The sequence below is a fragment of the Mustela erminea genome, chromosome 13 (assembly GCF_009829155.1).
Source record: "Mustela erminea isolate mMusErm1 chromosome 13, mMusErm1.Pri, whole genome shotgun sequence".
Lineage (NCBI taxonomy): Eukaryota > Metazoa > Chordata > Mammalia > Carnivora > Mustelidae > Mustela > Mustela erminea.
In genome coordinates, this window is record NC_045626.1 from 62,671,702 (window position 1) to 62,687,326 (window position 15,625).

The 15,625-nt window shown below is 52.9% G+C and overlaps 2 protein-coding genes across 3 annotated transcripts in view; one reads left to right on the forward strand and one right to left on the reverse strand.

Annotated features, from left to right (window-relative positions):
- Positions 1-6,663: 6,663 nt before the first annotated feature.
- On the forward strand, positions 6,664-9,163 carry CLDN5 (claudin 5). The gene has a single exon (XM_032311080.1). The coding sequence runs from the start codon at positions 7,854-7,856 to the stop codon at positions 8,508-8,510; it is 657 nt and encodes a 218-aa protein (XP_032166971.1). The 5' UTR covers positions 6,664-7,853; the 3' UTR covers positions 8,511-9,163.
- A 2,433-nt stretch (positions 9,164-11,596) lies between these two features.
- Positions 11,597-15,625, reverse strand: part of CDC45 (cell division cycle 45) — a 33,647-nt gene continuing 29,618 nt past the window's right edge. The window contains exons 18-19 of one of the 2 annotated variants that reach the window (XM_032311077.1): positions 13,315-13,381; positions 11,597-11,724 (exon numbers count right to left, since the gene is read on the reverse strand). In XM_032311077.1, coding sequence (XP_032166968.1) covers positions 13,317-13,381 — 65 coding nt within the window. In that variant the 3' untranslated portion in view covers positions 11,597-11,724; positions 13,315-13,316. Of the gene's footprint in view, positions 11,725-13,314; positions 13,441-15,625 lie in introns of those variants that run through there. The other variant, XM_032311078.1, reaches the window with a different exon arrangement.

Here is a 15,625-nt window from a genome sequence, read left to right on the forward strand (position 1 = left end):
AGCTTGCTATGTTTTTATGAAGAAAGTATATTAGTTTGTTAAAAGCTTTTTATGTGTCTATTGAGATGATCATATTATTGTCTTGATTCTACTGATATGGTGTACTACATTAATTGATTTTCAGACATTAAACCAATTTTACATTCCTGGAATAAATCCCACTTGAATTTGGTAATGTTGTATAGTATGTATGTGTGATGTGTGTGTGTGTGTGTGTGTGTGTGTATACACACACACATATAATATATATAATATTATATATACATATAATATATATGTACACATACATATATACACACACACATGTTACTGGGTTTAGTTTTGGCTTTGGAGCAGGGCAATGCTGGTCTCACAGAGTGACTTAGGAAGTTTTCCCACCTCTTCTGCTTTTTGGCAAAGTTTGAGATTGTTTGGCATTAATTCTTTAAATATTTGGAAGAGAGGCACCTGGATGGCTCAGTGGGTTAAAGCCTCTGCCTTCAGCTCAGGTCATGATCCCAGGGTCCTGGGATTGAGCCCCACATCAGGCTCTCTGCTCAGCAGAAAGCCTGCGTCCCCCCTCTCTCTCTGCTTGCCTCTCTGCCTACTTGGGATCTCTCTCTTTCTGTTAAATAAATAAATAAAATCTTATAAATAAATAAATATTTGGTGGAATTTACTAGTGAGTCCATCTGGTTCAGTACTTCTCATTGTTGGCAGTTTTTGGTTTGTTTTTTACTAACTCAACCTCTTGTTACAGATTTATTCAGATTTCCTATTTCTTCTTGAGTCAGGTTTGGTAGTTTGTGTTTCTAGAAATCGTCCGTTTCACTTAGTTATCTACTTTCTTGGCAGACAATTGTTCATAGTGCTCCCTTATAATCAGTTTCTATTTCTGTAAGGTCCTTCATTAGTGGTATCTCACCTTTCTTTCCTGATTTTAGTAATTTGAGTCTTCTCCCCCTTTTTAGGTCAATTTGAGTAAAGTTTTGTTAATTTTATTAACTTCAAAGAATCACCTTTTGTTTTCACTTAATTTTGAGGTTTTTTGTTTGCTTGTTTCTTTTTTATGGCCCAGGATATGGTCTGTCTTGGAGTAGGTTCTCTGGGCCTTGAAAAGAATGTGTATTCTGCTTCGTTGGGTAGTGCTATATGAGTGTTCTTCTATCTTCCTGATTCTCTGTTCAGTTGTTCTATCAATTGTTGAGGGAGGAGTATTGAAGCTTCAACTATAATTGTCAATTTGTGTAATTCTCCACTCAGTTTTATCGTTTCACATTACTTTCCAGCTCTTTTGTTTAGTGTATATGCATTTGTGATTGCTATGTCTTCGTGACGGATTGACCCTTTTTATGACTAAATAATGTTTTCTTCTGTTCCTAGTAATTTTCCTAGGAAGTCTACTTTATGTGACACTAATATAGCCACTCTAATTAGTACATCTTAATACTCAGTGCATCTTTTTCAACCTATGCATGGCATTGTATTTAAAGTGATCTAGTTTTAAGTATCATAGATTATATATTTTTGTCTACTCTACCATTATCTGTTGTTTGTTATTAGACCACATACATCTAAAATAATGTAATCATTGATATGGTAAAGCTTAAGTCTGCCACTTGATTTTTGTTCCAGTTTGCACTCTCTCTTTGTTTCTCTGTTTATTTTTTCCTGCCTTCCTGTGGTTTACTTAAACATCTTTTTTAATTCCATTTTGAATTACCTTAGTAGTTTTGAGTGTATCTTTTTGTATAGCTTTTTAATGGTTGATCTAGGATTACATTAACTACACATAACTCATCAAAGTCTACTAGTGTCAATATTTACCAGTTAGAATGAAGTGTAGAAACCTACCTCACTTTAGGTCACTTTACCCTTCCCCAGTTATAGTATAATTATCTTAGATATGTCCTCTACATAGACTGAGAACCATTTTAGGGAGTGCAATAATTTTTGCTTCAAGCATCAAATATCACTTAGCAAACTCAAGAGGAGAGGGAATCTGTTATATTCATCAGGATTTTGTTTACCATGTTCTTCTTTCTTGCTATTTCAAGACTCCTCCTTTTATCATTTCCTTTCTGCCTAAAGAACATCCTTTAGTCATTCTTTTAGGGTACATCTGCTGGTGATAAATTTCTTAGTTTTCCCTCATCTGAGAATATATTTATTTTCCTTGTATTCTTGAAGAATCTATTCAGATATAGAATTTTGCATTGACTTTTTTTTCTTCCAACGCTTAAAAAAAGAAGTGCTACTTCCTCTGTTTTCCATGGTTCTGATGAGAAATTTTGTCATTTGACTTGTTTTTCCCCTAGAGGTGAGGTGTCGTTTTTCTCTGCTTCTTCACAATATTTTTCTTTGACTTTAGTTTTCAGAAAATTAATTATGATGGGTCTTGGTGTCAGTTTCTTTGGATTTATCCTATTTGGGATTCAGGCAACATCTTGAATCTGCAGGATTTTTGGTTTTTGCTTTGTCTGCTAAATTTAGGAAATTTTCAGTTTTTAATTCTTTGAATGCTTTTTTTAATCCCTGCCCTCTTTCTTTTCCTTTTGGGACTACAATAACATGGATGTTAAATCTTCAGTTATCATATAACATTTCCCCAAGGTTTTGTTCTTTTCTTTTCTTTTTTAATTTTTCCACATTCCATATGTTTCTAACATATAAAGTGAGAAAAACATCAATGCTCTATATTTATGCAGGTACACAGACAATTCACCAAAGAGGAAATAAAATTAGACAATATAAGTTGAAAACAATTTTAACCACATTACTGTTCAGAGAAATGAGAGTCAAAGATACTATTTTCTCCCTACTCAAAAAGTATAGTTTTAAAACTGTGACTATCCAATGCTGGTGACAGGCAATGAAAACACATACTCAGATAAGAGGTCTCTGTGATATAACCTTCTGGATGTGAGCTGAAATTCTTTAAGGAATTTTTCCTGAGGAAATCATCCAAAATACCAAGGCTTACTTTGGTAGCAGTGTTATTGATAACAGAAAAATCATCTTTCATCAAAGTATGTCTTGAAGGATGGTTGTATAATTAATCATCATCATTAATGTTAATTCATCATTCACCTTGAGCCAGAGAATGCTATCTACTAAGTTCCTTGACAACCCTTTGGTGTTAAGTCCATTATCATCCCCATTTTACAGAATCTCAGAATACATTGCCCTAGTCACATCCCACCCCTGTGAATGGTGGCGGTAGATTCCATTTTACCTCCATCCAACCCCTGAGGCCATCTTCCAGGCAATTAGAAACAATAGTAATTATGAGGGTGTTTTGTTTTGTTTAAGTAGGCTCCATGTTCAGCGTGGAGTCCAATGAGGGGCTCAAACCCACCACCTTGAGATCTAAACCTGAGCTGAGATCAAGAGTCAAAGGCTCAAATTACTGAGTTGCCCAGGTGTCCCCATGAGAGTGTTTTTAACAAGAGGAGACATGTTTATAATATGATGCTAAATGAAAAAAGAGAATCTAGAATCACTTTATGGTTTTAAGTGGAAAGAATCTAAAATTTTTGTAAAGTGCAGCATGCAAAGAAGGAAATAATCAGAGAAAGAAGGGGTTTAGAGAGAGAAGGTAGACAGAGAGGCCATGGAACCAAGGCAGATATGAGGGGTGAGGAGTGGGAGTGGGGTGGAGGGCCACTTTTTGCCCCTGAGGACACTATTGCCATTGGCTGATCTCCTCCAGACTCCCAAAGGTGTCCTGGATTATGCAGAGACTACCATCTGTTATAGTCCTTGAAGGTATGAGGGACCTACAAGACCCTAGGTCTCTGTCAACCAGAGCTCCATGCCCCTCACTCCTCTACCCACTGGAGAAGTTTAAGGCACAATGTCTTCCAATTTGGACAAACAACCAGTGGCACCTGCTCTGAGGGTTGAAGTCAGATGAGCTGCAAAGGTCAAGGGAGTCAGAGAGAACATCTCAGGACCCCATAGTGTGCTCAGGAATGGCAGCAGAGGGCCAGGGACGGGTGATGGCCCCCACTCCAAACTTGCAGCCTCCATTGTGGAGGGCTTTGTTACCAATGCGGAAACTAAGGCAAGGAGAGATCAATTCACTAGTCTGAATTGTGAATTCACTGGCTGTTTGTCAAAAGGTGTTTTGCACATCATCGCAAGCCCCTGTTCCCCTTCTAGGCCCCCAGAGCAGGGCCAAGTGATCTGAGGATTCATGCTGCCTCCGGGCAGCTACCAAGAAAGGGCACTGGTGGGGGAGTTGTGTGATCAGAGACTCCACAGACTTCTGCTCCACTGGAGGAAAACATCCTTAACTGTTTTGAAGCCAAAAGATAGAAGAAACGTTGTTTTTCACTTCCTCTGAATTGAAATTGGCTACTAGGAGCTTCCCTAACCCCAATCCCCAGGAATCTGGAGCCTAAATTTAGATTGTCCTTGGAAGGTCACTGGATCACCCTGGCACAGGGTCAGTCGGCAGCTGCTCAAGATAAACTTGGCTTTTCTGCTGATTCAGGCCTTTCCCTCACACAATTAATGAGATCCTGCTGCACTTCCCCTGGGAAAGCAGAACAATAGCGGCAGATGAGCAGGTGGCCTTGGCTGGCTTGCTGGCCTGGGAGCCCCTCTCCAGAGATCAAGGAGTCATGACCCTGCCTAGTCCTAGACCCCTCTGACCTCACCGGCAGACCCTTGCCCACTTTTTTGTCCTTGTCTCATGGAGCTTCATGGGCCCCCCAATCACCGTGCCCCTTCCCACCTCTGGATTCTCGAATGGAACTTCTTTCCTAGATCTTGGCTGAACTCTTAACTCCTTAGAGAGGACTCTATCCCTCTGCATGACACTGCCATCTCTCTAGCCCATGGCCATGGACACACCTGAAAGGGCCCTACCCAATTACAGGTTGAAGGCAGGAGCTTGCTGGGTGTGTCCTCCACCCAGAGACAGAGCTCAGTGTGAAGCAGGTGGTCAGGAGACCACCATGAATAGAAGGGAGGGCAGGCACATCTCATGCCCTTCCTAGGTCTGGGCTGGGTCTCTCTGAGGGGACTCTGGTTCCATGGCAGGCCTGGTCACAACCAATACAATTGTGTTGGGACAGAAATCTGATGGGGATAAGTGGAAACGGAGGCCTTTCCATCAAGTCCCCAAGATACTGTGAAGCTGTCTGCAAACCCTGGGGTGCCAGGCTGGGGGTGAGCCCTAGGACAGGCCCAAGGTGGTGGAGAGGGAGGGGCAGGTAGGCAGGCAAAGGGGGAGATCCTTGTGCTGGCTGCAGCTCCAAGCTGACTAGAAGGGGTGGCATGGCCAGAGGTCGGCCATGAATCACAGGAAGCCCCTCACCAGAGAGAGATGCATAAAGAGGGCCCCTGTAAGGAAGCTCAATCCTGGGTAGTGATGGGGAAATCCACTAAGTGGATGGACACTTCCAACTTGGGCCTCAGGAAGCAAGGCTGGGAGACAGGGGCAGAAAGGCTTCCAAGAGCAACTGATCTCAGCAGCACAACTTACAAGAGCAGCCTCTACCTGAGGGACACACTGCAGGCCTAAGAGGCCATGGTGAGAGCCAGACCAGCCTGAGGGCCCAAAGAAAGGCAAGTCTAGATAGAGCACAGAGAGTGTGCTCTTGGACTGGTCAGGCCCAAGGCAGACAGGCAGGCAGGCAGGTGGACGTCACCCTGAGCAGCTCCCAGGACCCAGCACTTTGTCCATGGGCAATGTGAGCCATGATGTGGGTTTCGGGCAGAAGGGCCTCAGGAGAGGGGCCTGCCAGCATGGCCTCCCTGCCTTGAGGAGAACAGCCTGAGTGGGCAAGGATGGGGCCCAGCTGGTCTGAGGAGGCTATAGGAGTCAACCCAGGAAGAGAGCAGGGTGGAGTTTAATGGAGACCTTGGGCAAGGTCCCTGGACTTGGGCCAGGAGGGAGTAGTATTGGGAGGGTGGGGTGCGTGGTACAACTGAGCTCCCTGGAGAGGACAGGAGGAGGTGAAATCGGGAATGTGGAGGGAGACTGGCCGAGGAGTTTGCAGCAGGAGGGAAGCAGTGAGGGGATGGCTGGGAAGAGCCAGGGGCCCACAGAGCGGTAACCCATGCAGGGACCAAGGAGGCTGGAGGGTGAGGAAAGCGGTAAAACTTCCTCCCTCCCCTGACCTTCACACTCACGGACCTGCAGACTTGCCTTGGGTACTTCCCCATGCGGGATGAACAGGGTATTGGCCTTATCTCAGAGCTATATGCAGAGGGAGAAGGAATCAGGCCCCAGGAGGGCCAGATTTAGCAAACTCCTAGGCTGTGGCTGACCTCGATGTCTAGGCTTTCTCTGTGGAGGGCCCTGTCCAGCTGAGTGAGCCAAGCAGCCTGGACCAGAAGAAAGAACCAGGGTCCCAGCCACCTCAGTCCAAGACCAAGTACAGACTTTGCTGGAAACAAAATGGCTGATGGGGAGTGGGGAGGGAGCTGCCAGACAGGGCTGGTGCCCCCATGGGGTTCTGGGCTGCAGGGTCTGGTGCCCCCACCTGAGTCTCAGGGGGGCCCAATGTCCATCCCAGCGGGCCTTTCGAGAAACGGCTGGGCCATTGTGCAGAAGAATGCCCGGAAATCCCGAGCCTCCCGCCTCTAGCGAGGATGGGGGCTCTTCCTCCTGGCCAGGAAACTCCAAGTTGCCTTCCGGAGGGTGGCCTGGGGCCTGGGGTGCCAGGGCACCTCCACCAGTGGGAGGGCAGAGCACAGGACCTCTGTGTCCCTTTGGGTTTCTCCTCTCTGAGGGCGCGGGTAGCCTGGGGCCACGGGCTGCTCCTAGGAGGACAGCCTGCTTGTAGAGTGACTGGAGAACACTGGGGACTTCCCGAAGGGGTGTCGCCTGAGCTGGGCCTCAAAGGATGGGGGATGGGAAGCATCTCAGGAAGAGGAGCGACCAGTGCAGAGGTTGAGAGGTCTGGGAAATCCCGGCGGCAGGGGCAGAGTGAGGGTCTCCGGAGTTGGTGGTAAGATCCCTGTTCCACCTGCTTCCTGTTGGGGCCTCGGGCCCCAGCTAGGCGGCGACCCGCTGGGCACTAGCGCTGGTCAGGACCTAGAGCTGGAGATTCCAGCCTGACCCAAACAGCCGGCCCCTTGGTCTCTGCGAGACACAATGCCAGGACTGAGGGGGAAACCGCGCAGTAAGGGCGTGGTGAAAGGGTAAGAGATGGGATTGGACCCCAGGGCGAGATTCCTGTAGTAACAGGCCGAGCTGCGCTTGGCTGACCCAGGAGAAGGGGCCCAAGAGTCCCTCACGCAAACCTCTGCGCGACGGTGATGGTGGAGCCTCCCGCAGACCTTGGCCAGGCAAGGGGGAGCTGGCCTGGGCGGTAGAGACCTTCACTCACTCCGGGAGGTAGCGGGGGAAGCTGGTACAGTCATGAGGCTCCTGAAATGGAGAGGTTGGGACACAGGAAGGTGGCCCGGGGAGCGCGCGCTTAGCAACCCCAAGTCAGTCTGGAACGAGCTCTGGACAACAGCGGGTGAAGGGTTCGCGGGCGGCGGCCGGGCAGGGAGCTGCCCCGGCGCGCTCCGTTACCCACCAAGGGCAATGGTTTCCCTAACTCTAGCTGCCGGGGGCGCCTGTGATTGGTTAAGGGCCGACGGCCGGCGCGCGGATTGGCTGCTCGGGTCCAGGGGCCGGGCCGCGGGGCAGAGTCCGCCCCCGAACCTTCAAATGGGAAGCCCCCCACAAGCATCCGCAGATCCGAGGCTGTGCGGCAGACTCTCCCGGATCGTGGATAGGAGGCGGTGAGCCGAGCGCCCGGGCGCAAAGGCACCAGAGCCGGTTCAGGGCGCCAGGCCGCTCCACCGAGGAACCGCTGCGCCCTGCCCGGAGGCCCGGGGGCCGTCGGGCGCCCGTCTCGCCTCCAGCCATGGGGTCGGCGGCGCTGGAGATCCTCGGCCTGGTGCTGTGCCTGGTGGGCTGGGTGGGCCTGATCCTGGCGTGCGGGCTCCCCATGTGGCAGGTGACTGCCTTCCTGGACCACAACATCGTGACGGCGCAGACCACCTGGAAGGGGCTGTGGATGTCGTGCGTGGTGCAGAGCACCGGGCACATGCAGTGCAAGGTGTACGACTCGGTGCTGGCACTGAACACCGAGGTGCAGGCGGCGCGGGCACTCACCGTGGGCGCGGTGCTGCTGGCGCTTGTCGCGCTCTTCGTGACCCTGGCGGGCGCGCAGTGCACCACCTGCGTGGCCCCCGGGCCGGCCAAGGCGCGGATGGCCCTCACGGGCGGCGCGCTCTACGCGCTCTGCGGGCTACTGGCGCTCGTGCCGCTCTGCTGGTTCGCCAACATCGTGGTCCGCGAGTTCTACGACCCGGCGGTGCCCATGTCGCAGAAGTACGAGTTGGGCGCGGCGCTGTACATCGGCTGGGCGGCTTCCGCGCTGCTCATGTGTGGCGGCGGCCTCGTGTGCTGCGGTGCATGGGTCTGCGCCGGTCGCCCCGACTTCAGCTTCCCGGTCAAGTACTCCGCGTCGCGGCGGCCCACGGCCACCGGCGACTATGACAAGAAGAACTACGTCTGAGGGCGCCGGACTCGGCGGGGCCCCTCGCACGAGCCGGACAACTGGCTAGGGGAGCCCCGCATGGACGGCATCCGAGGCGAGGCCGCCCCGCGCGGTCTCCGCGGAATGGCCGGTTCTGCGCCTGGACGTGGCACACCGACCGACCGAGACCCTGCTCCCGCCCGCAGCCCGTTCTCTCCAATACCAACTAGCCGGGTCCTGGGCCGCGCCCTGCTCTGAACAGGAGCCACACACTTGAGAGGACTTGCTCGGTTTCTTTTTCTGTGCGCAGAGCTTACTCCGATGTGGGTGGGGCGCGGGTCCCTTTGAGTGGACAATGGACTGAAATGCCAGTTCCCTCCCAGACCCTCAGGGTCTTGGATGCCGTCATCCTTACCAGCAGCTCCTGCGGATTCCAGGAGGGCAGACCGAGAGCGCAGGGACCCCAGCCTGGGCTGCCGGAGGGATGTATACAACTCGCCTCTCCCCCAACAGTGGGGGCCTGAACCCAGGGGGACTAAAAGACTTGGCTTGGACCTCCCTGCCTCACCCCGGCAGCTCCCCAGGAGATGCTTATGGGCACCAGATCCTGAGTGTGTAGCTGGGGCCCTACCCTCCTTTGCAGCTTGTGGGGAGGGTAAGAATTTGCTTAGTAAATGGTTTGAATACCCTCCCACCTGTGTCCTGTTCTCTTTCCAGTCACTACTCATGCCCAGCAGCCCCCTTCATCCACCCGCCCACCAACTGCTCCCTGAAAGGCCTTTTCTGAGACCTCCCAGCACTGCCCGTGTTTCAGAAGATCCATGGCCTGACCCATCCCTCCCTGCCACCCAGGCACCTTTCTACTGGGTGGGAAGCACAGCGACAGTCTTCGGCAACCCAGGAAGGGGAGATCTGTAGTCAGAAGAGCCTGGGGAGAGGACGATGCAGACCCCGGGAGAGGATGCAGCTTGGAAATCCACTCTCCACCCTCCAGCCAGTGTGGGGTCTTTGGATGCAGGAAGAGTCGAGGGTGGGCTGCCAGGCTGCTGGTTTTAAGAGGCTGGCTCCATGCCCCACAGGTTGGGTGTTTTCCCACTGCCCTCTCAGGGCTTGCCAATCTGTGGATCGCACCAAATGGCCAGACAGCTGTAAAGCACTGACTGGGCCCTTCCGGCCAACAGTGCAGCAGGAACAGGGGCGAATCCAGGATGTGTGTTGGGCTCCACCGGAGCTAGCGGCAAGACTGCAAGCACGTTGCTATGGGAAGGAGGCACTTGTGCAGGTTGCTTAGAGTGCCCGGGCAGGGTTCCAGCCCCTTGGTCCTGGCTCTTCTGCCAGTCTCAGCACAGCTCTGTGCGGGGCCTGTGCTCATTCTGCTGGCCTGGCAGCCAGCCCAGACTTGTGCTGACCATTAGCACCTCTTCTGTGCCAGCCCCTGCTGGAAGTGCCCTGCGTAACCTTTCTCCTGTGAGTGGCGACCCCAGGGAGCCGGTGCTGGCCTGGGCCTGTAGGGAGGAGCTCCAAGCCCAGCCAGCAGGGCTTGGCATCTGCCCCCAAACCTGGCCTTGGGGGCTCTGTCCAGAAATGCTTGGGCCAAATCCAGTGGCAAGGAGTCACCCAGGGCTGGCCAGGTTCCCCACTGTGAGGAAGGGGAAGAGCCCAAATGCTGCCCTGAATCCCAGAAGTTGCTGCAGAGCCAGGGAGCTGGACTTCAAGGGAGGCCGAACTATCTGGTAGCCTGAGCTCCTTGCAGTGGGATGAGCTGCAGCAGGATGGGTCTCACTGTCCAGAGGCCCTCAGCTGCCCCCCATGGCAGCCCCCCTTGTGCCTGTGCAACAAGGCCCACAAACAGTCCTCAAGTGCAAAAGTGTGATCCTGGGGCCTTGGTGGGGCTGCTGGAACAAAGACCCTGGGGCCAGCCAGGCTAGTGTTTGGACAGGAGCACAGACCCAAGGCTGCATCCCACACAAGCCCAGAGGTCTCCAATTCCTTCAGGCCCCAGGAATCAGCAGGATTCCGAAGGGAAGCTGTACAGTCCCAATGATGCAAATGCTCAAGGTGGGCAGCTTAAGGGCCCGGGGAGTTCAGCTGATGCTGCCTGACTCATGTCAGGAAGGCCAGGAGCACATTACATTTGCAAGAGGTCAGGCAAGAGGAGCTGGTCTCCAGTGCAGCCAATCCCTCTGTGCCCACTACCCCTTCCCAAGGGCCACCCTGTGACCTGTCTCCACCAATCTGTCACCTCAGTTCCAGGCCACTATTTCTGGGATTTTTACCAGCTTAAAGCCTACCCAAACCATTCTGCCTCCTCCTGCCTAAGGCCCCAGGTGCCACACCCAGGTGGCCATGTCGCTCCAGCCTGCCTGCTTCGCCAGCATCCTTCTCCCAGGCAATGTAGCCAGATGGCCTCTGCCACTTATGTGAACAGCTCCCTCCTCCCCAAAGGGCAGGAATGGCATCCTCTTTGTCTCCAGACCCCCTCCACTCTCGCAGGGGCTCTGGGGACGTGTCAGAGAGTGGATCCAGCTGATGGCACAGCTCCCCTGAGAACTCTTGCTATTCTGAAGACTCTGGAAGTTGCCGTGGTTCTGTCCAGTTTGAACTTTCTATGATCAGGATGTGGTGAAGTTATCTCTGTCCGGAGCCCCTCAGCCAGGAAGGGTGGGGACCTTGCACTTGTTATCTGCCCAACTGTCCTATTAGCCTGGGCTGGGGGGGGCATGTACCTGTGGGGATGATGGGGGTGGGGTACTGGGACAGGAGATGCGGAAGGGTGAGATGATGGCCGTGAAGTAGGGCCTGGGAAGCAGGCACAGTTAGGAGGGTGGGCCTGAGCTGCTGCCAGGGCCAGGAGGACAGAAAAAGGTGGTGGGAGGGCAGAGCCAGGCTCTGGCTGGCATGGCTGGGCAGTGGCTGGTGTAGGAACCGTGTGGAGCTTCGGTGTTGAGCTGCCCGGCCTTCATTTGCTGCTTTCCAGGGAGCCTGGAGGCCATCCCCCATGCTGATTTACTGCTGGGCCTCGAGGTCTCCCAGGCACAGGAAAAGGCTCCTCTGTACCCACAGAAACCTCAGGACAAAAACAAGTGTTGGCCCTATGACCACAGCCCAGACTGAGGTACCAAAACTAAAATGAACACTTTATTCCATTAAAAACCAGCTGTCCCTGCATCTAAAACTATGTCCATAACTTAGAGTCTAAATAAAATCCAGTTAATATAAATAAGGAGGAAGTCGTGTCTGCAGAGATCAAACTCTAGAGAAGAAAAAAAGAAAAAATAAGTATATTTTCAACAATTCTGATGGCCCTATGAATTAAACAAATGGCCCAGGCCTTCCCTCTGTCCTGATGGGCTTGCTTCTGGGTAGCCTCCACCACTCACAGGGGAGAAAGATGGTGACCCTGGGAGGAGAGCCACCCTAGAGCCACAGAGGTGCCCACTGGCCTCATGTCACCCCTTCAGCTGGGTCCAGGCTGTCACGTGCTTGAGAACCCTCAGGGCCTTATGGCCCTTCACCACCCTATCATCCTTGCAGACCCTGCTTCAGCCCCAGGGGGCCCTCACAAGCCTTCTCCCCCTGCCCGGCTGGCCCATGCTGCACCCAGTCTTAGTGACAGGAGACACAGCAGTGCTAGTGTCATCACTAAGCAGCCTACAGGGAAGGGCGAAGCCACAGGCACCAGCCGCCTCCCTGAGAGCCCCTGCCAGTAACCTTTGATGTGGGTCATAAACTTACTCCCTGCCCCCATCCTAAGGCTTGGTTCTCATTGTCCATGGGGTGTTGGCCCCCTTTCAGTTGAGGAAGCAGCCAGAGCTCATTTAGGTACCCAGCACACCTTGCTAAAGACCCAATGGGTCTGAGCCCAAAGCCCCACCCGAAGCCCTATACACCCTTGCAGACCCTGAAAGAGGGACTGTGGGTCCCTGAGGTCCCCTCTACCATCCTCAGCAGAGCCAAATGATGCCCCAGCAGGAGAAGGGTATCTGCCCCCCACAGCTTCCAGCTCACAGGGGATGGTGGGGGAGCGGGAGGGGACCCTCTACATCAGGGCCTTGACAGGCCCGTCTGCCTCAGCGGGGAGTCCAGCCCGGGGCTTCAGGGAGAGGCAGGGCTGGGTGTGGGCATCCGCAGTGTGGGGGGCCCTGGGCTGAGAAGTGGGCCCTAGGGACGGAGCAGTTGCCTGGCCCATTTGCTAAGAAGTTCTTCAAGAAAGAGCTGGCATGTGTGGCACTGGGAAGAGCCCTGGCTGGGGAGCATCGTCATGGACTGCCTAGTGACAGCCTCACGCTCATGCAAGGCCCACAGAGACAACATTTCCTAGTTATCAGCCGTGTGGCTGCCAACAGCTTTGTTTTCACCCAAGTCGAGCACGCAAGAGCCTGGGTAGAAGCCTCTGTGGGCCCTAGCCCAGGGCCTGATCTAAGGCTGCCAAGGGCGTCAAGTTCCAGGAGACTCCCCACCCCTAAGGGTCACCTTCTCCCCCAGCAGTGCCAGGAGGCCTTCATGTCCCTCACTGATGCCCAGACCATGGTGCAGTCAGGAGAGGGTAAATGCCAGCTCTTGCTGAAGGGGTCCAAGGAGCTTAATGAAATTAGCTCCCTTAGTAATATCCCACTGTGACACTGCCACCAGCCCAGGGACAGACATCCTTGGGAAAAAGGTGTTGCCCCCATTATCTCCTCAGAAACCCTGCTTGGGTCTGAAACACAAGAAGAAGCCTTGGCTTGAGGAAGGAAAAAGGAGGGAGTGGGGGGCTCTCTTTACACTTTAACAAGGCCAGCTGTGCAGCAGGACTCCCCTCCACCAGAACCCTCCAGCATCCCACCCCTCCCCCACATCTCACCCTCAGGACAGGAGGGAAACAAGCGCATCCAGAAACTTGCTCCGATCTTCAGCTTTCAGTTCAATTACTGAAGTAATGAAAGAAAAACAGCTCGTGAGGGGGAGGAGTAGGGCTGAGAGTGAGGTGCTGTAGGAAAAACAAGGCAGGGTATATTAACTCCCTCTTTCCGGTTATCGAAGATGGGAACCACCCTCTGGTGCATTCCAAAATGTACTCAGTCCCTTAGTGGCCTGGAATATTCTGAGCTCAGAGGTTGTATTTCTCTGTCCTCTGTATTTAGTCCTCAGAAATGGCTGGTTGCCCAGTTGGTGAGGCTGGCTGGGGTTATAGTCTGTGGGGAGGGCCCTCCAGGGTGCTAGCGGACCAGCAGTGACAGTCAATGGAGACACAGGGATGTGATGGTTTAGAACAGGTCCAGGCAGAGACAGGCCTTCCCGCCCTGCTGGACACAATTCCCTGCCCCATTGTGCGCTGCAGGAGGCCCTGAGGTCCGGCAGGAGGCTAGCCTGCAGCTTTGCTCTGGTCAGTCTCTCTGCTTCAGTATCCTCTTCTGTAGAAGGGAAACACGACACGAACTGCCCCCATTTCTGGGGGCCCTCTCGAATAGCGCAAAACCAGGCCAGCCTGGTCCTATGAGCCACTTGTGTCACAGGCCATGGCTCCAACAAACCTAGGCCCAGCCCTCCCAGGAGGGTGCTTGCCTGCCCTCTGCTATGCAGTCCCCTCTTCCCCAGCTCTCCTCCCCCACGGGAAACCAAGCGACTGCCAGCCCACAAATTCTCCCTGTGAAAAGCTGGGACATCCTCCAGGTCAGCCAGCACCAGCTTCTCCCACATCTCGGGCATGAAGTAGGAATGGAGGTGTTGCCGCAGGGGTGAACCCACCCAACACAAAGCTGCAGCCTGAGTGGACCTGGCATGAAGGAGCAGCTCTAGGTGCCGAGGCAGCTGGGATGAACATGGGGTCTCTGACGCCAGGGGCTCACTGTAACAGATCGGTCGATGTGACGTAAGAAACTGTCCTTTCTGACAGGTGGGGATTATGGGCCGAGGTATATTCTCCTGAAATTCATGTGTAGAAGGCCTAACCCCCAGCACCTCAGGCAGTACATGCTGGATTTGGAGATGAGGCTTTTGAAGATCTTTAAACAAAATCATAGGGATGTGCCCTAATCCAATCTGACTGGGGTTCTTTTTTTTTTTTTAAATAAGATTTTTTTTTTTTTTTTTTTTATTTGACAGACAGAGATCACAAATAGGTAGAGAGGCAGGCAGAGAGAGAGAGAGGAGGAAGCAGGCTCCCTGCCGAGCAGAGAGCCCGATGTGGGACTCAATCCCAGAACCCTGAGATCATGACCTGAGCTGAAGGCAGAGGCTTAACCCACTGAGCCACCCAGGCGCCCCTGACTGGGGTTCTTATAAGAAGAGATTAGGACACAGACACAGAGGGACAACCATGGGAAAACACAGCCAGAAGATGGCCATCTATAAGCTAAGGAGAGGCCTCAGGCCTCAGAAGAATCAGCCACTGTATACACCTTGATCTCGGACTTCAAGCCTCCAGATGGTGAGAAAGAGATTTCTATTGTTTAAACCCCCTAATCTATTGGTATGTTGTTAGGGCAGCCCAAGCACACCGATACAAAGTGGTGATGGGTCTTAAAAATCTATCAGCTGGGGCACCTCGGTAGCTAAGTCGTTAAGTGTCTGCCTTGGGCTCCTGTCATGATCCCAGGGTCCTAGGATAGAGCCCTGCATTGGGCTCTCTGCTGGGCAGGAAGCCTGCCTCTCCCTCTCCCACTCCCTCTGCTTGTGTTCCCTCTCCTCTGTGTCTCTCTCTGTGAAATAAACAAAATCTTTTAAAAAATATCTATCAGCTAGAAGAAAAAGCATATGTGGCCCCGTATAACCCATGTTCCACAATGGGCTATGGAGAAGCTGTGGGGTGTCGTGGGGAGCACTGGCCAGCCTGCACAGCCACCACCTGGACTGGGCTCTTCCATTCCCTGGACTCATGCAACATTAGGTCAGGGCCAGTGCCCAGATGGTCACACAGGACCACATGGCAGCCTGATGCTGGACCCTTCACGACCACACAGACAGGAGCTGCTGGCCTGCAGTGGCGACCAGCACATCCTTGGAGGGAATGGTGACCCTGACGCGTGAGGCTGGCCCAGAGGGCTCTAGTGACAGTCCTCCAGACTCCTCCAGGAAGTGTTCTCAAGGGCTAGACTATAAGGTCAAAACCAGGCCACGGCTCTACCTGTTCCCCCTGGCTGCCTATCAGGGCCCAGAGAGGAGGCACAGGGCCC